The sequence below is a fragment of the Dama dama genome, chromosome 25 (genome assembly GCF_033118175.1).
Source record: "Dama dama isolate Ldn47 chromosome 25, ASM3311817v1, whole genome shotgun sequence".
Taxonomy (NCBI): domain Eukaryota; kingdom Metazoa; phylum Chordata; class Mammalia; order Artiodactyla; family Cervidae; genus Dama; species Dama dama.
The window spans coordinates 16,207,453-16,234,217 of NC_083705.1; the positions used below are offsets into that span (position 1 = coordinate 16,207,453).

General features: G+C 43.0%; 1 protein-coding gene across 10 annotated transcripts in view; it reads right to left on the minus strand.

The window, feature by feature from the left end:
• ARHGEF28 (Rho guanine nucleotide exchange factor 28) overlaps positions 1-26,765 on the minus strand; it is a 323,435-nt gene that overhangs the window by 134,533 nt on the left and 162,137 nt on the right. For 9 of the 10 annotated variants that reach the window (XR_009690541.1, XR_009690540.1, XM_061129550.1 and 6 more), the window contains exons 8-9: positions 16,222-16,274; positions 15,608-15,668 (exon numbers count right to left, since the gene is read on the minus strand). The exons of the other annotated variant lie outside the window; for it this stretch is intronic. Coding sequence is in view for 7 of the 9 variants with exons in the window: in XM_061129550.1 (XP_060985533.1) it covers positions 15,608-15,668; positions 16,222-16,274 (114 nt within the window). In the remaining 2 variants the exon portion in view is untranslated. The remainder of the gene's footprint in view (positions 1-15,607; positions 15,669-16,221; positions 16,275-26,765) is intronic. 10 annotated transcript variants of the gene reach the window in all.

Consider the following 26,765-nt stretch of genomic DNA (forward strand, 5'->3'; position numbering starts at 1 on the left):
TGCATGCCCCATCACAAGTTCTGTATACCCCCCTTACATCATCCTACTATCTAAGGGGGGAAAAATGGACACACCCTAGAAAGCCAACAGATGAAATTAGTTGTATTATGATAAATGCACATGTAATATAAGAGAAGAAAATACTCAAAAACACTTTAAGATAGGAAAATAATGGATTTTCTGACCAAAGTAACATATTAATGAATTATGTTGTCAAAGCTTCCACCAGCATTTAGTATTGCTAACAGATGGAGGTTCTACTTAGATGATTCTCTATGAAAAGAGAGATCCTTAGTGACCTCTTTTGTTCTCAGGCATAACTTGAAAGAATTAGGATAAATTCATTAAATATTCCTGAATGATACATCATGAAGAATTTTTAATTTATCCCAAAAAGGCAGCTGTGGATAGTAGATGTGAGGGCCTCCTGGGGCAGAAGCAGCATGGATATGGGCCATGAGTCTGCATAGAGGAAGGAGGGCAGGGAGGAAAGTATTAACATCTTGTTACAACCTAAGGAGAAAAAAAAATTCTACACAGTAGGAAGAGCCAAGTTAGGGAAGCAGCATTTATGATTACATCTGAATTTATTCTCATCAGTCCACTTACTCAGTCATGCCCAACCCTTTGCAATCGCCATAGACTGCAACATGCCAGACTTCCCTGGCCATCACCAACTCCAGGAGCTTGTTCAAACTCATGTCCATTGAGTCAGTAATACCATCCAACATCTCATCCTCTCTTGTCCCCTTCTCCCCCTGCCTTCAATCTTGCCTAGCATCAAGGTCTTTTCTAATGAGTCAGTTCTTCACATCAGGTGGTCCAAGTGTTATAGTTTCAGCTTCAGCATCAGTCCTTCCAATGAATATTCAGGACTGATCTCCTTTAGGATGGACTGGTTGGATCTCCTTGCTGTCCAAGGGACTCTCAAGAGTCTTCTCCAACACCACAGTTCAAAAGCATCAGTTCTTTGGCACTCAGCTTTCTTTAGAGTCCAACTCTCACATTCATACATGACTACTGGAAAAACCATAGATTTGACTAGATAAACCTTTGTAGGCAAGTAATGTCTCCGCTTTTTATTAAGCTAAGTTGGTCATAACTTTTCTTCCAAGGAACAAGCGTCTTAATTTCATGGCTGCAGTCACCATCTGCAGTGATTCTGGAGCCCCAAAAATAAAGTCTGTCACTGTTTCCATTGTTTCCCCATCTATTTGCCATGAAGTGATGGGACCAGATGCCATGATCTTAGTTTTTTGAATGTTGAGCTTTAAGCCAACTTTTTCACTCTCCTCTTTCACTTTCATCAAGAGGCTCTTTAGTTCTTCTTTGCTTTCTGCCATAAGGGTGGTGTCATCTGCATATCTGAGGTTATTGATATTTCTCCTGGCAATCTTGATTCACCTTGTGCTTCATCCAGTCCAGCATTTCACATGTATTCTGCATATAAGTTAAATAAGCACAGTGACAGTATACAACCTTAATGTATTCCTTTTCCAATTTGGAACCAGTCCATTGTTCCATGTCTGGTTCTAACTGTTGCTTCCTGACCTGCATACAGATTTCTCGAGAGGCGGGTAAGGTGGTCTAGTATTCCCATCTCTTGAAGAATTTTCCACAGATTACTGTGATCCAGAGTCAAAGGCTTTGGTGCAGACAATAAAGCAGAAGTAGATGTTTTTTTGAAACTCTCTTACTTTTTCTATGATTTAATGGATGTTGGCAATTTGATCTCTGGTTTCTCTGCCTTTTCTAAATCCACCTTGAACATCTGGAAGTTCATGGTTCACGTACTGTTGAAGCCTGGCTTGGAGAACTTTGAGCATTACTTCACTAGCGTATGAGATGAGTACAACTATGTAGCAGCTTAAGCATTCTTTGGCATTTCCCTCTCTGGGGTTGGAATGAAAAATGACCTTTTCCAGTCCTATGGCCACTGCTGAGTTTTCAGATTTGCTGGTATATTGAGTGCAACACTTCCACAGCATCATCTTTTAGGATTTGAAATAGCACAACTGGAATTCCATCACCTCCACTAGCTTTGTTCATAGTGATGCTTCCTAAGGCCTGCTTGACTTCACATTCCAGGATGTCTGCCTCTAGGTGAGTGATCATACTATTGTGATTATCTGGGTCATGAAGATCTTTTTTGTATAGTTCTTCTGTGTATTCTTGCCACCTCTTCTTAATATCTTCTGCTTCTGTTAGGTCCATACCATTTCTGTCTTTTATTGTGCCCATCTTTGCATGAAATGTTCCCTTGATATCTCTAATTTTCTTAAGAGATCTCTACTCTTTCCCATTCCATTGTTTTCTTCTATTTCTTTGCATTGATCACAGAAGAAGGCTTTCTTATCTCTCCTTGCTATTCCTTGGAACTCTGCATTCAAATAGTTATATCTTTCCTTTTCTCCTTTGTCTTTAGCTTCTCTTTTCTCAGCTATTTGGAAGGCCTCCTCAGACAACCATTTTGCCTTTTTGCATTTCTTTTTCTTAGGGATGGTCTTGATCACTGCCTCCTATACAATGTTATGAACCTCCATCCATAGTTCTTCAGGGACTCTGTCTATCAGATCTAATCCCTTGAATCTATTTGTCACTTCCATTGTATAATCGTAAGGGATTTGATTTAGGTCATACCTGAATGGCCTATTAGTTTTTTCTACTTTCTTCAATTTAAGTCTGAATTTGGCAATGAGGAGTTCATGACCTGAGCCACAGTCAGCTCCTGGTCTTGTTTTTGCTGACTGTATACCGTTTCTCTATCTTTGGCTGCAAAGAATAAAATCCATCTGATTTCGGTATTGACCATCTGGTGGTGTCCATGTGTAGTCTTCTCTCGTGTTGCTGGAAGAGGGTATTTGTCATGACCAGCGTGTTCTCTTGGCAAAACTCTGTTAGCCTTTTCCCTGCTTCATTTTGTACTCTGAGACCAAATTTGCCTGTTACTTCAGGTATCTCTTGACTTCCTACTTTTGCATTCCAGTCCCCCATGATGAAAAGGACATATTTTTTGGGTGTTAGTTCTAGAAGGTCTTGTAGGCCTTCATAGAACTGATCAACTTCAGCTTCATCAGCATTTCTGGTTGGGGCATAGACTTGGATAACTGTGATACTGAATGGTTTGCCTTGTGAACAAACAGAGATCATTCTGTCATTTTTGAGATTGTACCCAAGTACTGCATTTTGGAATCTTTTGTTGACTACGAGGGCTACTCCAGTTCTTCTAAGGGATTCTTGCCCAGAGTAGTAGATATAATGGTCACCTGAATTAAATTTACCCATTCCAGTCCATTTTAGTTCACTGATTCCTAAAATGTCAGTGTTCACTCTTGCCTTCTGCTGCTTGACCACTTCTAGTTTACCACTTTATTCATGGACCTAACATTCCAAGTTCCTAAGAATATTGCTCTTTACAGCATCAGACTTTACTTCCATCACCAGTCACATCCACAGCTGACATTCTTTTCACTTTGGCTCCATCTTGTCATTCTTTCTGGAGTTATTTCTCCACTCTTCTCCAGGAGCATACTGGGCACCTCTTGACCTGGAGAGTTTATCTTTCAGTGTCATATCTTTTTGCCTTTTCATACTGTTCATGGGATTCTCAAGGCAAGAATACTGAAGTGGTTTGCCATTCCCTTCTCCAGTGGACCACGTTCATTTTCTCATAATGTTCCAATTTTAATTTTCAATTTTCCCAAATTTTTTGAAAAAGCTTCTTGCATGACATAGACTTGTTCAGAAACTTTTTTTAGAATCAATTTTAACATCAATTTTTCTATAGACTTTTATATGGTCATCCATATGTAAATAAGTTTAAAGAGCAAAGAATGTAAACAGTTTTAACATAAACATTATCAATAAAGTTTTGAAGCTGAAATTCACATAAAATGTGATGGTTAATCCAGTTCGTTTGTTTTTAAATATTTAATATGGTGGGTTCATCTGGTATATGCTACTTGAATATTGATCCTTTTGGGCCCTCTCAACTGACAGAGCAAGGAAACATGTGTGTCCTAACCCAGCTGCAAGCTCCCCTGGCGGCTCAGTCAATAAAGAATCCGCCTGGAATGCAGAAGACCTGGGTTTGATCCCTGGGTCGGGAAACTCCCCTGAAGTAGGAAATGGCAACTCACTCCAGTATTCTTGCCTCAAGAATTCCATGGACAGAGGAACCTGGTGGGCTACAGTCCATGGGGTCACAAGAAGTTGGACACTACTGAGAGACAAACACTTAACCTAGGTATACACCCACAAACATTTCTGTAGAGAACCATGTGTATTTATTTTAACTAATCATGAGGACATACTAATGTCAACATCCTTAATTCATTACCACGTGGGTCACTCTGGCCTCCCCGTGCTTGTTCGTAAACTCCCACTTCAACTGTGAAAACCCGACACCTACTCTCCATAATCCACTGACTTAGTTATTTCCAGTATCAGAAATGTTAACCTATATCCCTATGGGAAATAACTTTATAACCAAGAAGAGAGAGCTTATGTACAGTTCCTTTTGCCTTTGTTCTTACAGACTACTCATTTCCACAGTGACTGAGGTCTGCATCCCACTCCCATCCTCTATAATAAGGTCATTCCAAAATTTTTTAATAAAATTAGACTGCTTTCCTACATTATATATTCCATCACAGGATCCTCCAAGCTCCTAATTTTTAAATTTGTATACACTGAAGCTTACTCTGGGTGCTTTCTATGGGCTTTGACAAATATCGTGTTATGTATCCACCATTACAATATCATAAAGGATACGTTCAACACCATAAAAACAAACCAAAAAAACCCCCACAATGACAGGAATATGTAGAAAGCATACAGACATCAACTGAAAGAGCCCCCCATTGCCAAAGCTAAAACACTCTGAACAATGTAGCACTAGGTCACCACCCCACGTTTACAATAAATATCCATGAATTCATCCTGACATAAATGCTTGAATAAATAAGCAGAAGGATTCACATCTCCCATGGAGAAGAACTGTGAATAGTATAGGTGGTACTCTGCCCACAGGGAAGCATACAGAGAACTACTCAATCCTGGACATCGTGACTTCCTTCCAAAGAACACACCACGGGAAGAGGAGGAGGGAAGAGGAGCTTTACAGTGGAGGAACCTGGCAAATACCAGCCCCACCAGGTCATCAAGGTCACCATCAACAGTGATAGGTCTGTGCTCATATTCTATACCACTGATACAATGTGATGGAAATGGCACTTTACCGCGGTGGTTTTCCTCCCCAAACCCATGACCCCAGTTAAATGACAGGGATTACCAATTGAAGGACATTTTATAGAATACCTGACCAGTATACCTCAAAACTGTCAAGATCATCAAAAACAAGTCTGAGAAACTCTCACAGCCAAAGGGAACCTAAGGAAACACAACAACTAAATGTAATATGATATCCTGGGGCAGCAAAATGGAAACTAAGATAAAAACTAAGAAGATCTAAATAAAGGATGGACTTTGGTCAGTAATTATGTATCAAAGTTGGCTCATTAATTCTAAAAAATGTACCATGATAATAATATATGATGTTAAATAATAAGGGCGAGTAGGGGGATTTCATTGGGAAAAACCTGGACCTTGATGCTGGGAAGGACTGCAGGCAAAAGGAGAAGAGGGCAGCAGGGGATGAGACGGTTAGATAGCATCACCGACTCAATGGACACGAACCTGAGCAAACTCTGGGAAACAGTGGAGGACAGGGTAGCCTGGCGTGCTGCAGTCCACGGGGTCACAAAGAGTCAGCCACGACTGAATGACTGAACAACAGCAAGGAGGATCTAGCGGGGTGGGGATATGGGAACTCTCTGAACCACCTTTGCCGCTCTACTATAAATCTAAAACTGTTCCACAGAATAAAATTTAAAAATGTTTTAAACAATGGGGGCAAAGAGTACAGAATCTATGTTCATTAAATATTTGTGGAATTTATGCTAAAAGAAAGTCTGCACTGCTTACTCAGATACATAGAATAAAACTCTATTCCCCTTTACTTAAGTTCTTACGTGACATTACCATGCAACCGTGAGGAAACCAGTTAGACATGAAAAGATTATCTGCGGAAAGTAATGTTAACTTCTCAGAAACAGTGTGATTTGGGGGGTTAATATGCTCCCAAGAGTTAGCCCCAATGAGAAGCCCTCACTGGGCACTGGTGGGGCAGGTAAGTCCACCTCACTGAGATCAGCAGAAACCTAATGGCACATAAATCTCAAGAACCTGGATGAAGCCCAGCTTGCTTACTCAAAATTTGCCTTAAAATTCTAGACACCTTTAATTTCATTTTTTACTCTGTTTTTCTGCTTGTTATTTTAAATATCATGAAGGAACAGCAGACTATTTTCCACTGGATCTCCCATTCAACAGCTGGTTGCATCACTTCTTCCCGCTACACATGTTCTTCAGCAGAATCTCGTATGGGGAAGAATAAGTTCTGTTGGATTTCTTACTCATGCTGAACAGACCATGTTTCATGAAAATGTCTTCCAAATTAGGCACACTGAGAGTTACAGCAAATTGTCCCATAAATTGTTAGAGTTTGTACCACTGGCAATGAAAGTTAACTAGAATCCTAACTGCCCTTAAGTCCCTTCCAAGGCATTAACCACTGGGTCTTCAGCAAGCCTGGGGGCTTCCCTGGCGGCAGTAGTGGTAAAGAACTCACCTGCTGATGCGGGAGATGGAGGTTCAATCCCTGGGCAGGAAGGTCCCCTGGAGAAGGGCATGGCAACCCATTCCAGTATTCTCGCCTGGAGAATCCCATGGATAGAGGAGTCTGGCGGGCTGTAGACTATAGGGTCGCACAGAGTTGGACACGACTGAAACGACTCAGCATGTACACACACACTCAGCAAGCCTACACTCATGTAAACACACTGACACTGCCATCAAGCCCAAAACTCAAGGGTTCCTCTGTATGGGCAATTCTTTCATAAAGTGTCTGTACACATAGGTATTCTAGTGTCTCAGCCAAAGAAAAGGAGACAAAATCTCTAAGTAGAAATTTAACTTTCCATATGAAGCATTTACAAATACCATTTCCAGAATGTATTTCGTATCTTTCATTTGGTTCATGTTTTATAAGGTAGTTATAGTTCCCTTAAGATTTTATGCTTATTTGAAATTTATAATTGTTTGATTTAATCAAAATAGCATCTTTAGGGATAGAAGCTATGGAATTATTCACTAAGCTGGTTTACTTAGAGTTGAGGATCTCATTCTGGAGAATGAAAAAGTTTAGGTTTCAGAGAAAGAACTGCCATTTTTTTCCTCTCCTTGATTACGTTTCAGAAATTAAGTTAGCTTGTGAGATGAAAGAAAAAGGCCATTTAGAATACACTACAACTAGGTTTCCCTGGTGGCTCAGTGGTGAAGAATCCACCTGCCAATGCCTACCAATGCAGGAGATGTGGGTTCAATCCCTAGGTCAGGAAGATTACCTGGAGAAGGAAATGACAACCCACTCCAGTATTTTTGCCTGGAAAATCCCATGGATAGAGGAGCCTGGCGGGCTTCAGTCCATGGGGTCGCAAAGAGTCGGACATGACTTAACAACTAAACAACAACAGCTAGGTTGGTACCACTGTCAAATATCAGGCCTCCTTACAATGCCCTCATGACATCAGCATGAACAGCCCCCCACTCCCTCCATTCCAATCCATCCTAAGTCCAACAAAGGAACAGGACAGCAGATACAACCACTTGATTCCTTCTTAACGTTTAAAAAGGATCTTTAAAGGCTTAATCATTTCATTTCGGTTCAACCAGTTAGGTAACTTTTTCAATGTATTTTTTATTTTTTACCTTTCCCTTAGATCTACAATGATATTGACGGTGATAATCATTCAAAGCCTGCAAACCTAATAGAAGTGGGCTCCCATTAACTGCTTTTATAAACAATTGAAATCAAAGGAGAACCACACATCTCCAATTTCAAAAATACAGAAAATCCAGTAAGTCAGGAGCGATTTCAGCAGAGCAAGGCTCACTCAAGGAGCTTTGTCATGGTTCTTAATCTTGGCTGTATCTGAGAATCAGCTAGGGGAGCTTTTAGAACTCCTGAAACACAGGTTGCACTTCAGGCCAATTGAGTCAGACCTCTCTGCGGGCGGGACCAAGGCTCCAGGACTGTTTGTTAAAGCCCCAAGGTAATTCCAGTGGGCAGAGAGAGTCCAGATAAGACAGTGCTTAGATTAACTAGCAACGCCTAATCTTAACTCACTTTCATTTTGCTTTATGTTTTTAAACACATAGTTGTGAGCAAAAAATAGGCAGAACATTATTAGACCTATCATTGGACCAGTTTCCTAGACTCTGCACTTATTAAAAAAAAAAAAAAGCAACTATGCAACTATGTTAAATTATAAGACCATCACATGAAGACATTACACCTACAGTTAGGCTTTAGTTCCTTCACTCTTCCTACTCTGTAGTATTAATTGACCTGATAATCCCAAAGTTCTCTTTTAACTTATCGGATAAAAGTCTGTCAATACATATTCCCATTGTCTAATTTAAAGAAAAGTGCTTTATTTGCATTCCACAAGGAGAATTTTATTCAAACAATGAAACCACAAGTAGAGAAGGCAGAACACTCGTGATAAGAGAGCCAACCTCAGCTTCTAACACTCAGCACAATTCCAATAAGTCGGCAATTTCTTCTACCAAAACCAATTTTTAAAACCTCAACAACTGCAAGAAGAAATTTTCATTGAAGTGAACAAAAGGAATAAAATTCAAATCCGAATTTTTACAAATAACTTTGCATTCCAGTGGTCATCTTGGGATATTTCTCCAGTCCCAGCTCCTTTATTTCAAACCAAAACACTGGTAAGCTTTGGTTTGTGGTAGAAAGATGATACACCCGCCCCATGGAAAAAGAAATGAAAAGAATTAAATGGAGAAAACAAGGAATCTACCCAAAATTCTTATAGCCTGGGGTATAGAAACCTGTCAGAAATTAGGCTTAAAACTATTTTTCAGAAGGCTAATGGTTTTGCTAAGGTTACCCTCTCTCCCTTTTTTTCCTTTTCTTCCACATTTCACGCAACAGTTTTGAGATCTCAGCATAGATACATGTGTTACTAAATAACAACAGCTAAAAGACAGTGACAGATTTTATTTTCTTGGGCTCCAAAATCACTGTGAATGCAGCCATGAAATTAAAAAGATGCTGCTCCTTGGAAGAAAAGCTATGACAAACCTAGACTGTGTATTAAAAAGCAGAGACATCATTTTGCCAACAAAGCAAAGCTATGGTTTTCCAGTAGTCATGTACGGACGTGAGAATTGGACCATAAAGAAGGCTGAGCACTAAGAATTCATGTTTTCAAACTGTGGTGCTGGAGAAGGCTCTTGAGAATCCCTTGGACAGCAAGGAGATCTAACCAGTCAATCCTAAAGGACTGGATATTCACTGGGAGGACTGATGCTGAAGTCCACTGACTCAACTGACATGAGTTTGAGCAAACTCAGGGAGATAGTGAAGGACAGGGAAACCTGGCGTGCTGCAGTCCCTGAGGTCACAAAGAGTTGGACACAACTGAGCAACTGAACAACAAGAGAGGGTCAGCATCCAGTGACATGAGTCCTAGATCTTAAGATTCCACATTTTAGGTCTTGTTTCTGAAGATAAAGTTTTGAGATGTTTCCACACAAGTTAAAATTGCTCTTTATAAGCTTTTATTGCTTAGTAGCCTCAATTCCATTTACAAACTTTCACTTAGTCTAAGAAGAAAAGACTAACCTAATTAGTCCTACTGATTAGTAATTTGCCAGACTAGTACTATTGACTGCACTGTCTCCACCCAGCTCACCACCTAAATCCATGGGCCTGGACTCTCCCAGATATATGCACAGATGCAGGTCTCAGATAAAGAGTTTGTACAGCCCCTGACATTTCGTTCGAGAGGGACTATTCTTTGCATCTTCCAATCATTTTCTTCCAGTTACCCTTTGGTGATGTTTTCCTAAGCTTTTTGTGCGGGTGCTCCATCTTCCTCTGTCCTGTCTGTTGGCTGGGCTGTGCACCCTGAAACACCTCATTTCCTATTGTTTGTTTCTGCTTGTGCCCCCTCTTCCCAACTCATCTGGATAAGTTCTTCTGGCATCAAGTCAGGCTGCCTTCCATACCCAGCTCTGGCTCAGCTTCTTCCCAGTGCCCACCTTGCCAGTCCCAATACCCACTGAGAGGTTTTCTCAAATTACACAGAAGATTCCCAGTGGCTCAGACAGTAAAGAATCTGCTTGCAATACAGGAGACCTGGGTTCAATCCCTGGGTCGGGAAGATCCCCTGGAGAAGGAAATGACAACCCACTCCAGTATTCTTGCCTGGAAAATTCCATGGACAGAGGAGCCTGGTGGGTTACAGTCCATGGGGTCACAAAGAGTCAGACACAACTGAGCAACTAACACTTTCACTTCACTTTCAACAAACAATAACAGCAAAGAAGTGACCCAGGGTATTAACAAATAACTGGGATTTGAGCCTCTAGCATGTACTGACAAGTGGACCACTCTGTAAAATCAACAATTATATTATAAACGGGAGAGTTTGAGTTTTTCTTTTTTTTTTCCTAGCCAATAAACATTTATGGTGGCTCAGACAGTAAAGAATCTGCTTTCAGTGCAAAAGACGCAGCAACAGTCCCTAGGTCGGGAAGATTCCCCTGGAAAAGAGAATAGCTACCCACTCCAGTACTCCTGCCTGGAGAATTCCATGGTCAGAGGAACCTGGCGGGCGTGGTCCATGGGTTTGCAAAAGAGTCAGACACGACTGAGCAACTAACACTTTCAAACACTTACAGGGAGAATCTATGACATCATCTCTTTCTTCTTACAAAAGTAATCCACATTTTTAGTAGAAAAAATGTACAGCATTATTTTCAGCTACCTTCTAACATGGGGCTTTCTATATGTCATATAATCTAACGTGAATAAAGCAGAACACACAATTCTATTGCTTACATGATCACAACTATGTAAAAAAACAGATGCACAGGGGAAATACTGGTAGTACACATACCAAAATTTTACAGTAGCTGCTTTGGGGGTGGCAGAACAATAGGAATGTTTTTCTTGTTTTCTACTCTTTCTAAAACCTCAAAGTTTTCTACTGTGAGCAGTTATTACCTCTGTAATTACAAAAGACAAAATTATTTCTTCTGAAAGGCTTATTTAGCACAATGTGTGTGTATTAGTCACTCAGTCGTGTCCGATTCTTTGTAACCCATGGACTGTAGCCCGTCAGGCTCCTCTGTCATGGAATTCTCCAGTCAAGGATACTGGAGTGGATAGCCATTCTCTTCTCTAGGGGATCTTTCCGACCCAGGGATCAAACCACCTAGATCTCCCACATTGCTGACAGACTCTTTACCGTCTGAGCCATCAGGAAAGCACCATTTAGCACAATATCATGCTTAAAATCCCAAGTATTTGCATCAGGCTCGCTCTCCACTTGCTAAACAGCAGATAAGGAGTTGCTTCACACCCAGAGCTTCAGGTACCAGGCCTCCCCAGGCAGGAAGATGACACCAGGTCAATTCCATTACCACGGCCCCTAGTGACCCCACCTCCCTACGACCTGCCCCCATGGGGAAAGTTAAGCATGCTCACAGAGCTCTTGTCTCAACATGTCAGTTTTACCAGTCCTTCATTTTTTCCATCCAAATGTTCACATAACTACAGCTTTCGTAAACGTCAACAAATTATCTTTAGTCCAAAGCAAACAGATTGAAGGCAGGAGGAGAAGAGCACGACAGAGGATGAGATGGTTGGATGGCATCACCGACTCGATGCACATGAGTTTGAGCAAGCTCTGGGAGTTGGTGATGGACAGGGAAGCCTGGCCTGCTGCAGTCCATGGGGTCGCAAGTGGTCAGACGCGACTGAGTGACCAAACTGAACTGAACTGTGTGACCAATCTGAGCTGATAAATGATTGCAGGAAAATCAGTTTCAAATCTGGGCTGTCACATACAAGCTCACTCACACTGGAATATCACTTGCTGAGAGAGGAGTGTCACCTCCGGGGGATCCATAATTCACCTGAGACACTGGCATTCTTGCTTCACAGTACTCAGTCATGAACTTAACTTTTAACCGGAAATCTTAGTTTCTTACCAGGCACATGTTTTTATTTTTTCAGATTCAACCTTTTAAAAGTAAAGTTTGCTTTTAAACTACAACAAACAACTAACCAAGCCGTTTCCAGCTTTGCCAATCCAGAGCTGGTCTGATGCATCTTTGTTTGTAGCTGGGTTTCCAACAAGGCAGCGGAAGTTCACCCTCCCCACTGTACTTCCCAAGGAGGTCCACGCCTCCTGCTCGACATTCACATCCCTTCTCCTTGGCACAACACTCACAGCTGCCCACTGTTAAGCTTCGATTTCCTCATCACATTTAGCCTTGTATCCTCAAGCCAAACGGACCCTTTCTTCCTTTTTAATTTCCATACGGACCCATTTCATCTACCTTCTTCTTTCTTTTGCTCCAAATGCTTTGCCCTCTCCTGCATCCCACCTGCGCAGAGTGTGAAGGCGCCATATGCCAAGGAGTCCCAATCTTCACAACCGCAGCACACCAATCAGACCCCGGCCTCAACTCACACTCTCCCCTCTGAGCAAAAGGCCAAGCCTGCACAATATCCACAGACAGCGGAGCTCTCACATCTGCACTCACCGTAAATGTCATCTCAGTATCATGACTCACTGCTGACACAGCTCAGGGGCACTGGCTGGGATGGGGTTACCACCTACTACCCACCGGAGACATTATTCCTCCCATGAGTAGTCATCTTCAGCGTATAAACTAATGTCGAGGTGGCTGTCGATGCTCTGATGCACCAACAACAATACAAAGGAAACTTACTCTGGATCTTCCCCGTCCAGTGCAAGAGTTATAGTTCCAAGGCAGTTCCTCAGTCACACTGCTCACACATCACATGCTATACAGACATACGTGGCCACTGGCTGGATCAGAACACGTGCAAATACAGGACAAGTCCATCGTCACAGAAATTTCCACTGGAACAGCACTGACATCATTGACGAGATCACACTAAACTCATGTCACACTGCTTTGAATAATACAAGGCAGCAAAGAAATGCACCTCAACCCCACAGCAATCAGTCCTTCCTTAGAGGCTAAGCACAATATCAGCTTTACCTACAAAGTAAAACAGTTTGGACGCGACCAGGGGAAAAAGCCGTTTCTGGTTCCAGACAGCAGCTTACCACCTGACTTGCTCACTGCTTGCTGCCCTCTTCTGTCTCAAAGGTTCTTTTATTTTTTTTTTAATTTTTTATTTTATATTGACGAATAGATGATTAACAGTGTTGTCATAGTTTCTGGTGGACAGCAGAGGGACTCAGCCAAACATATACACGTACCCATCCTTCCCCAAACTCCCCTCCCATCCAGGCCGCCACAGAACATTGAGCAGAGTTCCCCTGTGCGCTACACTAGGTCCTTGTTTGTTACCCATTTTAAACAGAGTGGTGTGTTCATGTTGATCTCCAGCTCCCTAACTACCCCTTCCCCCCAGCCTTCCCCCTTCCCACCCCCGCAGGAACCATAAGTTCATTCTCTAAGTCTGTGAGTCTGTTCAGAAGGTTCTTTTAAAATGTATTACGTTCTTTGTATAAGGTAATTATTTTAACCCACCAAGTTTTGATGAACAACAAAGCCAAGAAACAAGCCGAACAAGACCACCACACAGAGACCTCCTCGTAAATGACCGAGATTAAAGTCGCACAGGCTCAGCTCCCTCAAATTCTTCGTCACATCCCTCCTCAGACACAATGATGTTACTGACGAAAACTTCGATGAGGTCAGGTTACTACAGTTTCCGTAACATGCGCCTTCCTACCCAGTAAGGAGACCAGTTTGAGAAGAGTGTGAATGTTTAGAGCCTAAAATTAAAATAATCCTGCTACTCGATCCTTTTAGCAGCCAACACTCCTCCCCCACCAGCGGTTTGTCTTGGTAAACATTCTTCAGAGCGAACATTCCTGGAAGCATGATGCAATCTGGAGAGGAGACATCCGGCACGCATGAGCAGCGGCCAGACTCTGGGCTCCAGTGGCCCACGACAGTCATCCACGTGGACATGCCTGCTTTCCCTTCTCCTTCCTCTCCCCCTCTTCTGGAAGCAAAGTACTCCTCTTATCCTCTTACCTTACATAGCTTCCCAGGTGGCGCTAGGGGTAAAGAACCCGCATGCCAATGCAGGAGACACAAGAGACACGGGTGCAATCCCTGGGTTGGGAAGATCCCCTGGAGGAGGGCATGGCAACTCACTCCAGTATTCTTGCCTAGAGAACCCCATGGACAGAGGAGCCAGGCGGGCTACCATCCACAGGGTCACAAAGAGTCAGACATGGCTGAAACAACTTAGCACACACACACCTCACAGCGTAAACAGCAAAGGTGTGCGCAGTGCCTGGGATGGTCTAGTTTCTGTTCAGGTTCCAGCGGCACCTCATGCAAGGAGATCCAGAAACCACCCCTGCTTGCGGCACAGCCAACTGGCACGCGGGGTGCTTCCCCCCTGCCCGGCTTTATTTCCCTGATTTCCTAATTGCTCTGCTCTGTGCCTGCCAGGTGAGAAAACACCGCCGAGGGAGCCCCCCGCACCGCTCCACTCCGCAGGCCCACCCACCCTGGCTCTCACCCAGGGAGGTGTCCTGCTTTTCCCTGACCACCGGCCCCCTGCAGCTCCTAAGGCTGTTCTGCCCTGGCACTTTCCAGGTGTCCGAGCTGCTTCAGCCTCGCTGAGCCTGAGGAAACTGGTTGAGAAATTTCTTGATTCTCTGCTTCCCACTTCTCAGAGGCCCAAATGAGGCATCAGCGGATGGCCCCGCCTGTGTATATCCTCAAACCCCCAACAGCTTCATGAGGCTCTAACTCAAAGGTAAGAATGGAGCCCTGATGAGCCCCGAACAATTAACAAAGGCTCGAGGGAGAGATGTGGGGAGATACGCCTTGGAGAGTGCTGAGTGATGATGCCTGTGAGCGGATGGGAATTCCCACGGCCACAGGAAGAAATAGCTTCCTCTTGCCAAGAGAGTGTCTGCTTCCTTTGAAACGACACCTACGTCAGATCCATGCCCCAGGGTGAGCATCTGGTCTTTTCCTGAGGCCAGGGGAAAGATCCCACGGACAGTTCCAAGCGGTCCTCACCAGGGATCAAAGTGGGACAGAGGTAAACCTGGGGATTCTGAGGCCAGGCAGATGAAGCTCTGAGTCTCAATTCCCCTATTTACTCTTCACAGTGGCCTCCGTCAAATCAGCTACACACAGAAGCTAGGAGTGCCTACCTCATAGGGATGACAGGGTAACACACGACCAGCTCCAAGCCAGCACGTGCTCAGAGTAAAACTGTCCAGGAAAAGCTTGGATTCCTTCCTTTGTTTTGATTTGTTTTTTAGATTGTAAATGGAGACTCAAATGCATTTCAAGAAACAGACCCGGCTCCCAGAAAGGAAGATTTTATTTCTAAATAGATCTTCTTGTCGCCTGCATGCCCGTGTCTGTGATACCCCTATATGAATGCCAGAGGAAGCCATCTGTTGGAACATACCCAAATCTAGCCTGTCCTGGTCCTCGTCTTCATTCAGTGGAACCACCGGGCTTTTCACATGCTGAAAAAGACAAAGTCAGGTCGGTTTTTTACAAGTTACTTACTTGCTAACACTGTTTATTTTTGTAAATGAAAAAGCAACCTAAGAAAACATTAGGAAAGACATGTTACACATGTCACCATATGTAAACAGAAAAACGAGTCTGTACTTAATATTAAGAGCCAGAAGTAAGCAAAGGATCTGTACCAAGCTCAAGCATGCCTAAAAGTCATCCATAGACTATTTTATATTCAGGAAATAGCTCCCAGGTTCATTTCTGAAGACACATTGTTGGGAAACAGCTATAGATACCATCTTCAGGTACAAAGTTTTAGAAAATGTATTCAATTATCTTGCATAGACAAGATGCATATACAACCCAGAAAGACCACTAGGTTTAGTCATCAAGGGTAGAGATCGAAAATTTGATAGAGGAAATAATTCAAGTTATTCTCAGCATGTCTCGGGACATATCCCTGAAGTTTTCTTGCTTTGGATTTTTAGCACCATATCTTCACTTCCACTTCAACTCCAGAGAGAAGCACAAAGGTGAAAACAGGCAAAGAACCATTACCTTTACATCCTCCTTCCTAGGTGATGATCTGCTGCACCCCGAATTCTTAATCTCTGCAAAAGAATAATTCTCATCAGGATCCACTGATAGGAACTTCCTTTAAAAAAAGAAGAAGAAGAAGAAGAAGAAAGGCAGAGAGAAGAGAAACTAGATGACAAATATAAATGATTTGCTCAGAGCTCTCTGTGTGGAACTAGGTTTTAGATTTGGCTTCTTAAAAAACTCCGCAGAGCAGAGTATGACCCGACAGCCCACGCTCTGATATTGTTTGTATGGACCAAGATGTAAACAAGCCCAGGAGCTCTCACAGGAAATCCTGAGGAAGAAGACGGCCGTTAAACAAACAAACCCCCCAACCCAGAAGGAGGCCGCGCGCTGACCGAAGCTTCCTCCACACAGCACCGTTCTGACAATATGACTCGTACCCGCCTGAGGAAGCCCCACACCTCTCTTTCCTCCAGTAACACCAACTGCACGTTTCAAAAGAGCCTAGCTTGCTCTAGGCGAGGTTCAGCCTTTCCTTGCCCATGGTTTAAAGTCAAGAACAGCCCTAAAAGTCGGCACGGCCCTTGGGCTGGGACCTCGGACAGTGCCCGGATCCGCCTCACCAGCCCCAGGCAGCCGGGGGCCCAGGCTCCGCGTAAAGGCTTTCCGGGAAGCATCAGTGCTCACGGTGTGCTGGGATGAGCAGGAAGGCCCACTTAAGGCGTATTTTTCTCTGTCTTGACTGATTGGTGCTCAGTTACCCGTAAACAAGAGCCACTGTGGCTGAAACAAGCATGAGAGCAGGCTTGGGCCTGAGGAAAATAGAAGAGACGGGCATTGCTAACTAGGGCATGGGGTGGAGATTAACCAGGACCTGTGTCTGTACAGTGACGCTGTGGGCCCAGGCCCTCCTCTGGACCCTCAGCTTCTCTGCCCCCGGGCCCTGCAGGATGCCCGGTCTGGGGAGCCCCTGGTTTTCCCGACAGGTGCATTAACTAGGCATTCCCTATTCTACGCCACTCCTGTTACGGTAAGACACAGAGGTCTCACACCTCCGAGGAGATTCATTCAGGCTCTTCTTCCTGCCTGGCAACAATGCTGATTCTCATCCACGTTTCTGCTTAGAAAAAGTCTAAGGTGGCTTTCCAGGACGAATCTTAAAAGGCAAGGATGGAGCAGAGAAGTCAACAAACACAAAGTCATGATGTGGTTTTTTAAATCTGTGTAACGATAACTTTGAACTTGCTTTACATTAAGCAAGTTAATAAGATATTTGCACTCTACCACAGTATATTGGGATTTCCCCAGTATCTCAGCTGGTAAAGAAGCTGTCTGCAACGCAGGAGACCTGGGTTTGATCCCTGGGTTGGGAAGATCCCCTGGAGAAGGGAAAGGCTACCCACTGCAGTATTCTGGCCTGGAGAATTCCATGGACTGTACAGTCCATGGGGTCACAAAGACTGGGACACAACTGAGCAACTTTCACTTTTCACAGTATATTGGGGCTTCCCTGGTAGTTCAGCTGGTAAAGAATCTGCCTGCAATGCAGGAGACCCTGGTTCAATTCCTGGGTCAGGAAGATCCCCTGGAGAAGGGATAGGCTACCCACTCCAGTATTCTTGGGCTTCCTTGGTGGCTAAGACGGTAAAGAATCCACCTGCAATGTGGGAGACCTAGGGTTGGGAAGATGCCCTGAAGGAGGAGGGCATGGAAACCCACTTCAGTGTTCTTGGCTAGAGAATCCCCATGGATAGACTAGCCTGGCGGGCTACAGTCCATGGGATCACAAAGAGTCGGACACAACTGAGTGACTAACACACACACACAGAATATATTGCTCTTGAATTCATACTGTACATTAGCCCCTGTGAAGAAAAATTAAAGGACAATAGCTTCAATTTCATGTAGTCATGACCACTGACCTCAAAAGGGAGTAAGGACAAGACAGTAACTGATGCCCAGCCTTTTGTCGTCCAGCATCCCAGCCCACCTTTACATGCACATCCCAAACAAGGCCTCCAGGTGGCAGCAGAGTACCATCTGCAGAACAACAGGGCCCCTGCCGGGAATGTCAAAATGAGCCGACTTCACCAAAGTCCAAAACACTATGTTAGGAGAAAGTTTTCGTCCTACTGCACAGATGCAGAAAACTGATGTGAAGCATCTATATAGTGCTTACCATATGAGAGCAGCAAGTCTTCTGTTTTGAAATATATATAGGCCAAACTCTACAAATTCAGTGAATACCCACCAAGATGTTTTTTTTTTTTTTAGTTGGAGGCTAATTACTTCAACAACATTTCAGTGGGTTTTGTCATACATTGATATGAATCAGCCATAGATTTACACGTATTCCCCATCCCGATCCCCCCTCCCACCTCCCTAGATGTTTTAAAAAAAAAAAAAGAAGGGTAACTAGAACTAAAGTTTCAACAGACACATCTGCATTGACAGCAAGAGGACCACAGACGTTTTTATTGCCCATCGCTGGATATTACTTCAGAGCCATTTTAGACCACATACTCTTTTTTTCTTTTTTTTTTTTTATTAGTTGGAGGCTAATTACTTCACAACATTTCAGTGGGTTTTGTCATACATTGATATGAATCAGCCATAGAGTTACACGTATTCCCCATCCCGATCCCCCCTCCCACCTCCCTCTCCACCCGATTCCTCTGGGTCTTCCCAGTGCACCAGGCCGGAGCACTTTAGACCACATACTCTTAAATGATAAGAATTCTGCATCTCGAAAGAATTCTGCACCCACAGCACTGATTCAGAAGAATAACACACATTTTATTCAGGGTTGCTGATGAAGAAATCTCTATGTCAGGTAATCCACCTGCAACAACAAAGGATGTCTTCACCCGGTATTCTGTTCCAAGTCCACCCTGGTGGTATGTTTGGATTCCATCTCCCTGCCCCTCTCAAAAGGCTGATCTTCACAAGCCTACATTTTCCTTACAGTCTAAATCAATTCTGCTCAATATTCAAGCAAATAGTACAAACTATATTAAAGCAGATATCTTCATAAAATGTGTACTTCATCATTTTAAAAACAACTTTCAAAGCTATAAAGCCTTTATCTCAAAATCATTAAAAAAATACTTGTGACAATAATGCATCTTTAACTAATCTAGGATGATATAGAGCTATATCTTAGAGGTTTTAAAGAACTTGGCACTCCTTCCACTGGAGTTTAATTGCTCCAGCAGAGTTTCTGCTAAATGCCTAGGATCCTTTTACACTCAGCCATTGCACCACCAATTGCAGAGTGCAATCAAACTACCATTGCTATAGCAACCTTCAGCGGATAATGATATCAGCAAACCCAAGCTATTCTGTTTCAAAGGCCTATTAATCTTGCCTTCAAGGCCCACCCTGAAGTAAAGATCACCCCCTCCTAAATCAGATTTACCAAACATCATAAACATGGTCTTTATTGCCGAACTATAATGGAACAAGAAGTAGTCGCTAATATTCATGTTCACCAGGGACACTGCACCTTAAGTAAGCAAGGTTTTCAACACAAGGTGGAGGAGCTGTAAGATTAATACCAATGTCTTGTCAAGAAACAGATTAGCCTACTAGATCTCAATTCTGTGCACAAACCATACTGTCACCTTTTGAGAAATGGAACCACAGAGGTTAGACTTCAGCAAAGAGAAAGCTTACATCAAAAGTACAGGCTGCTCAGTATTCTCCAACTACCGTTTGCTGTGCTGTCCGACTCCTCCCCCAGGAAGAAGGCAAAAAGAACCTGGATCAGAGGCAGCCAGACAACTACTGCAGATTCACTCCTACCTCAGGTTCAACTCTCTACAATTAAGTCCCCAGCTGGGTTAGACATGCAGGGCAGCGTCAAAGCACAAAGGAAAACGAGTCATGCTCTCAGCTTGCTCTCCTGCCCCACCAACGCCCAAAAAGGGTGCAGTTCACAGTCTTTGAACGAATCCTCTTCTCCCAAAAGACTGTAAGCTCTAGGAAGGTTGAGTCCAATCAATTTAAGTCCAACACTTGCATCTCCAGGACCAAGCAGGGCACCTTCCATGTTACAGGTGCTGAACAAATGCTTCTCTCCTTGATTAGGATCCAATGGCCCAAAATAACTGATGAGATAGAGTAGATCATTAGCGACAAGGAAGAGAAAGTTGTTCACTTTTTTAAAATTACTAATCCAAACACTTTCAATACTAGCATTATTTCGTCACAACTTCTGAACTGCCAGGTTGATGAGACAGATAATGCCTTTCCCCTGGCTTCCCCCCACTCCTCCAGCTCCACAAGGCCCAAGCCACACTTTCCTCTCCAGTTACACACTGGAGTTTCACTAGTAACTTCACTTCCACGAATCACCTTAATGTTTTATCCTAGTGTGCATGTCTGATTCACAACTACTAGAGAATTACAATGGCAAAGGGAAAAAATTTTAAAATATTTGTGACATCTACCACTCTCAACTCAGAGGTTGTCATGACACTCTGACCTTTGTTTCAGTATCTCTATGAGACCTTTTTCACTGAAGGAATTATAACTTTTTTACTTACTAGGAATACTAGTAAGAACTATCATTTGGCATTCCCAGTATAAATACAGACTAGAAGAAACAATGAGGTGCTTATTCACAGAAACATCAGCATGAGCCCTGTTAGTCCATGAGCTCCAACACTCCCGCCGATGCATCAAGCGCAACGCTCAACCAGGTTCCCACCCTGCCCCAGGATCAGCAGTCAAGGAGAGGATGTCAGGACAAGAGAAGACCTCAGACAACTCTGCAACATCATCTTTTACAATGTAATTTTTCTATTTCTACTCTGCATTCTTTCAGAAACAAATTAAAACATCTTTAAAAAAAAAAAAAAAACACATACTGGGTTTTTTTATTTAAATTATTTGTAACACTTTTTTGAGCCACAAAAGTAATTAAGAAAACTTGAAAGGGACTAAGAAAAACAATCTATAAAACCACCATTAATGGCTTAGTCTCTTCGCACATACACATATATATTTGTAATTGTATATTTGTATTTGTGTGTGTATATATGTGTGTGTGTGTATATATGTAACAGCTTTAAGGTATAATTCAATACCACACTACTCATCCATTTAAAGTATACAGTTCAATGACTTTTAATATACTCAGAGTTGTGCAATCCTCACCACAACCAGTTTCAGAACATTTTCATCACCCCAACAAGAAACCCCATATCCATTAACTCTCACTACTTATTTCTCCCCAGACACCACCACTTCCACCCCAGCCCTCAGTAACCACTAACTACTTTCTGTCTTAATGGATGCCATTTTGGATATTTGACATAAATGGAATTATACAATATGTGGTCTTTTGTAACTGGCTTCTTTCACAAAGCGTGTTGTCAAGGTCCATTCATGTCATAATGTGTCAGCACCTCATCCCTTTTTACTACCAAATACTATCTATCTCCACTGTATAGATAGATCACATTTTTGTGTATCCATTTCTCAGCTGATGGACTTTTTGGATTGTTTCCACTTTTTGGGCAGTTATGAATAATGCCACTTTGAACATCTGTGTACAAGTTTAAGGAGATCTCTGTTTTCATTTCTCTTGAGTATATATCTAGGAGTGTCATCGCTGGGTCATATGATAGTTCTATGTTTAATATGTTTTTATAATATATATATATATTTACATCTCCAGTGAGTATTCTCTCCCACCCCCAGCCCCATAAAATCTCAATCAGTCAAAAATTAAGTCATGGGGCTAAAAAAAAAAGATATCCTCAGCCCCCAAATTTGGTTTCAAGTATCAACTAAGCAAAAGTTCTAAGTCACTGTATTTCAAGTTGAGGTTAGGGCATAATTTTCCTGACTTACTCAACTGCTTGAATAAAATGAGGCAAAGTCATCTTTCAACAACATAAACAGGATTCAAATTTCTCTGAGGAATACTGTTATGTCCCTAAGACTTCACACTTGGATTATATTTCAATTCAGAAAAAGAAAAGAAAAAAAAAAGAACTCCATAACTATACCTTCAACTTGAGCTTATTTCAACCATATCGGACTCCTCACTTAACATGCTTAGTAAATGCTTATCCTCCCCACTCCTGCTAATCTGACCTAGCTAGAGCAGAGTGGGCAAAACTGGCTGTACCCAGATGAGTTCTGAGAAATCCAAGATTCTTCCCAGCTCAAACTAGGATTCTTTAATTCTATGATGAACTGGGAGAGGCAAGATAGAGAATTTTTATGTGTCTGAGAAAATACTAATACTATTGTAATAATACACAAAATGGACATTATATCAGCTTGGTATCTTATTTTAATCCTTGCACTTCTAATGATGAAAAAGATTCTTTTCTGGGGGCAGGGGGAGAAAGCAGACTGGCAAAGGCAGATACTGAAAGAAACAGAAGGCTGAGCTCTCTGTCAAATGAAAGAAATACAGATGACTTCCTGGGGTTGCGAAGTACATTCTCTGGGTATGATTGGTAATTGTCTTGTAAATGCCCAAGTGCCTGACTTCAAGGTAAACAATGCTGATCAAGCCCTTGGATGGACATTTCACAATGGGGTTAAGAGAAGAGCTGTGTTCCCAGCTGAGGAATCACCCCTGCAGACCAGCCTTCATAAGGTCTATCCTAAAGCCCCAGCACCTCAGGCTCTAGCCATCCTGGTTAAAGGGATCTGTATCTTGACAAGACACTGGAACCATATTCAACAGTTCTGAAAAGATACACGAAGCCACAGTATTTAAAACAAAAAATCTTGGAAAGGAAATTCTGCATGGATAAAACACCTCTTGGTTTTTCCAATAATATTTCACAGGAGAGGTTCAAATAAGGAGAATCGATCAAATGATTTGGCTCCTATGTGAAATATAAAAGAAAAAAGGTGGTACAAATGAATCTATCTATAAGATAGAAATATAGTTACAGATGTAGAAAACAGACTTCTGGCTACAGGGAGAAGAAGGGGAGGGATAAACTGGAAGACTGGGACTGACATATACATACTTCTGTATATAAAATAGATCATTAATAAGAACATACTGCATAGCACAGGGAACCCTACTCAATGCTCTGCAACGGCCTATATGGGAAAAGACTATGACAGTGTGGACGTATGTACATGCATAACTAACTCACTTGACTATCCACCTGAAACAAACACAACATTGTAAACCAACTATACTTTGATAAAACCTTTTTAGAAAAAAGGAGAATCCACCACACAACACCCTCGTCCCACTGCACTCAGAACACAGAAACGAGCTGCACCCCCGTCTAAAGGACGTTTAGGCGAAAACTCCGCTCACCTGGTCACTGTGACACAAAGAGCCACGTCCTGATATCGCAACGCACGTGACCACCACCAAGTGCGCTGCGGCCGCACGCTGTAGCTCACGCGCATCTCCAGATGGCGTTGGCTAAGCATCTGGTTAGATATCGATCAAGGTGCCACACCTGTATTTTCTCACTTGCACCTTATTTTGAAGGAAGTATGAAATGACACCCGCGCTCCATCTTCCACAAAAGGAAACACAGTGGCGTCGCTTGCATCCTGCTGAGCAGTCAGCTCGCGGCAGAGCCGAGGTTTTGCGCAGAGGCTGCTCGTTGCTGGCGTGTCATCAGACATGTCTCTGCGTGTGGGTCGCAACCCCTCCTCATAGCAGACAGGTCAATCATGTGGAAGATAGCTCACTTCTCAGCAAGGATTCCAGTTTTGCACTTTTCCACCGTACAAAAGCTGGAGAGGACTCTGGAGCAGCAGTCCAAAGTCTAAGCACACAAACGTTCTGTGACAAGGGTGCTGGGTGTCTACGGCACGGCGGTAAGAACGTACCCACCTGAGTTCTGACTGCCGAGCAAGCCGCGTCACCTCACACGAGCTACCTCTCTCAGCTACCGCCTCCGTGTGTACACAATGTGATGCCTGACTCCCAAAAATGGCCCTCTCCAGGGCCACGGGGAGGTGTGCTCTGAGAGTGTGCAAACTTGGCTCAGCTCCCAGCAGCACACCCCGCACCTCGAGCAGTGCCTGTCCCTCCAGAGAGATGCGAGAGAAAGTCAGAGAAAGCGCACTCCTTGAGATGAAGGTTTTTCCCTCTTTGTCTTGTTGGGGAACTGCTTCATCACCCATAATGAGTGTCTGGCAGAGTGGAGCCCTCAACAAAGGCTTACTGAACAGTAAGTCAATGGGCGTGCAGGGTTCGTGTCTGCCTGCCTAGATCGGGTCTTGCATGTGGACCCCCAGCCCCTCTGCCTTCCGCAGGAGACAGCGAGAGGGAAGCCCCTCTGAGCTGGCTGAAACTGCCACCTCGGCCCTGAAGGAGACAATTTCTCCCTCTCCCTTGGTGTCTGGCATTCAGGTTCCAAGCCCAACTCCCTATTTCCTTGTTAAAGAGAATGTGCAAGATAATTTGTGGTAAGAAGACAACAATGTAAAAGACCAGTCACATAAAATTCGAGACACATGATTACACAGGGCTTTTTAAAATGGCAAAACAATAGAAGCAAATGGATTCATATAGTGGTCAGTGGTATTGCGATGGTTGTGTTTTATGGCCCCATAGAATCTAGGCAGGTAAGAGCTTCCCAAATATCAAAAAGTACAGCGGGCTGTGTGAACTCAGCATTCAAGATGACCATGAGTAGTTCTAAAAATGCCTCCCAAGCCCCTTCTCGGTGTGAGAATTACATACTAAGAGATGGAGAGAATCCACATGACGGTGAAAAGAGAGGACATAATTAGCTTGAGAAAGGGCAGAATCGGGAGAGATGAACAGCAACACTCCCAAAGCACCTTCCACAGATCATTTTCATAAGATGCTGAAAACGAAGAAAAGGGGATTCTCCCATTATCAAGTTAGAGAACTGCTGGGTTAAATAAGAAACACAGGTTTCTCGACTGCGCGACTTACTAGAACCCACAAAACATTAAATGTATTCTTGATTTGCAAAGTTGCAAAGAGTTGGACACAACTGAGCAACTGACACACATTTCCACCAGAGGGGTTTCATGTATAGCATCTCTACTTGTTTGGGCAAAGAATTCTTATTCTTCAGAGCATTTTCCAAGGTTGGTGTTCTGTACAATACTCCTTAGGAACTACTAGAATAGGAGATCAAATAAGGACAAAGGTGGCAAGAGACAAAACAGAGTCAGTTGGTGGATCGATACACACTAATAATTAGCTTATTCATCCAAGCATAGTGAAAATGAGGTGACCTTTTGGCCATTTATTTCATTTGGAATAACATCTCATTATTCTGGGAGAACAATTACAATCATGAAATTATGGAAACATAATTGATTCAGAGACAGTAATAAAAACATTTATCACAGTAATAGGGAACAAGTATATTTCCAAATTAAAGCTATTATTGTCTTTTAATCAATGATAGCTACAGAAATACATTTAAAACATCCCCCTATACCCCAGGAGGAGTAGAAAAACATGATCTATTAAGAATCTTCTATGATATCTCAAAGGGAAAGTTTATTTTGGGGGCTTAAAGTGGTGGGGGGGAATCAAGCTCTTACACTCAAAAGGTTTTGTTCTTCCAGCTAAGTTGCCTGCAGGCTTTTGAATGAACAAAAACAAATTGGATGTTTTCATTTTAGCTAAATACTGCCCTCTGCCGAAATGTGTACACAGTTTCTAACATGTCTTCCAAGGGTATAAATATCCAAGCATTGTCTATAAGGTCTATAAAATATACATTAATTATTGTGCATTAGAGAACTTGTGTTTCTATCCAAATTCTTTTGCTTATTGATTGATTTCAGTCCAACTGGCAGCCAGGTATATTAATATGGCTGACCTTGGGGCCACCAAATTCAACTTGTCTAAAACTGAGTACTTATTTTGTCATGATCCTGCTTCTTAAGGCCTATCCTACTCAGCGACACACCAAGATTGGAAGAATCACCCTTCTCCCTCACCACTGACACCCACCTGACGTCCTGCACCTTCAGGACAGTCCTCCTCCATCCCTCCATCTCCAATCTCCTCACATTGCTCTGGTGCAGACCCTCTTCCGCATTCTGCGTGGCAGTCTCCGGCCCCTCTCACTCATTCTCCACAGTCTCGAAGAGTGAGCTTCCTAAATAACAACCTGAACTAATTTGCTTAAAACAGTTTCCAGAGCTGTCAGGGTGGAATTCTGCTTCCTTGCCTTGTGTACAAGCCTGCTGATCTGCTACCCTTTCAGGCCTATGTTCCTGGCATCACTCACACACACACACACACACACACACACACACACCCCTATACTCCAGGGCCAAAACGTGACCTGCATTTTCCCCAATGCATTATGTGGTTCAGGACTCTGTACTGAGTATATTCCTATTGTCTAGTATTCCCTTCCCTCTATTAGATCACAGCATTGGGGTCACCTCCACCAAGAAGCTTTCCCTGGCTACTCCACCATCACAAAGTTCTCTCAGTATTATTTGCCTATGACTCCTGAAGCACTTATAATGTGCCAGGACAGCTTGTTTTTCCATGCCAGTTCCAAATTGTCAACCCCATCTTCTACTATTCTTTTTTAAATAGTAAAAGTATAACT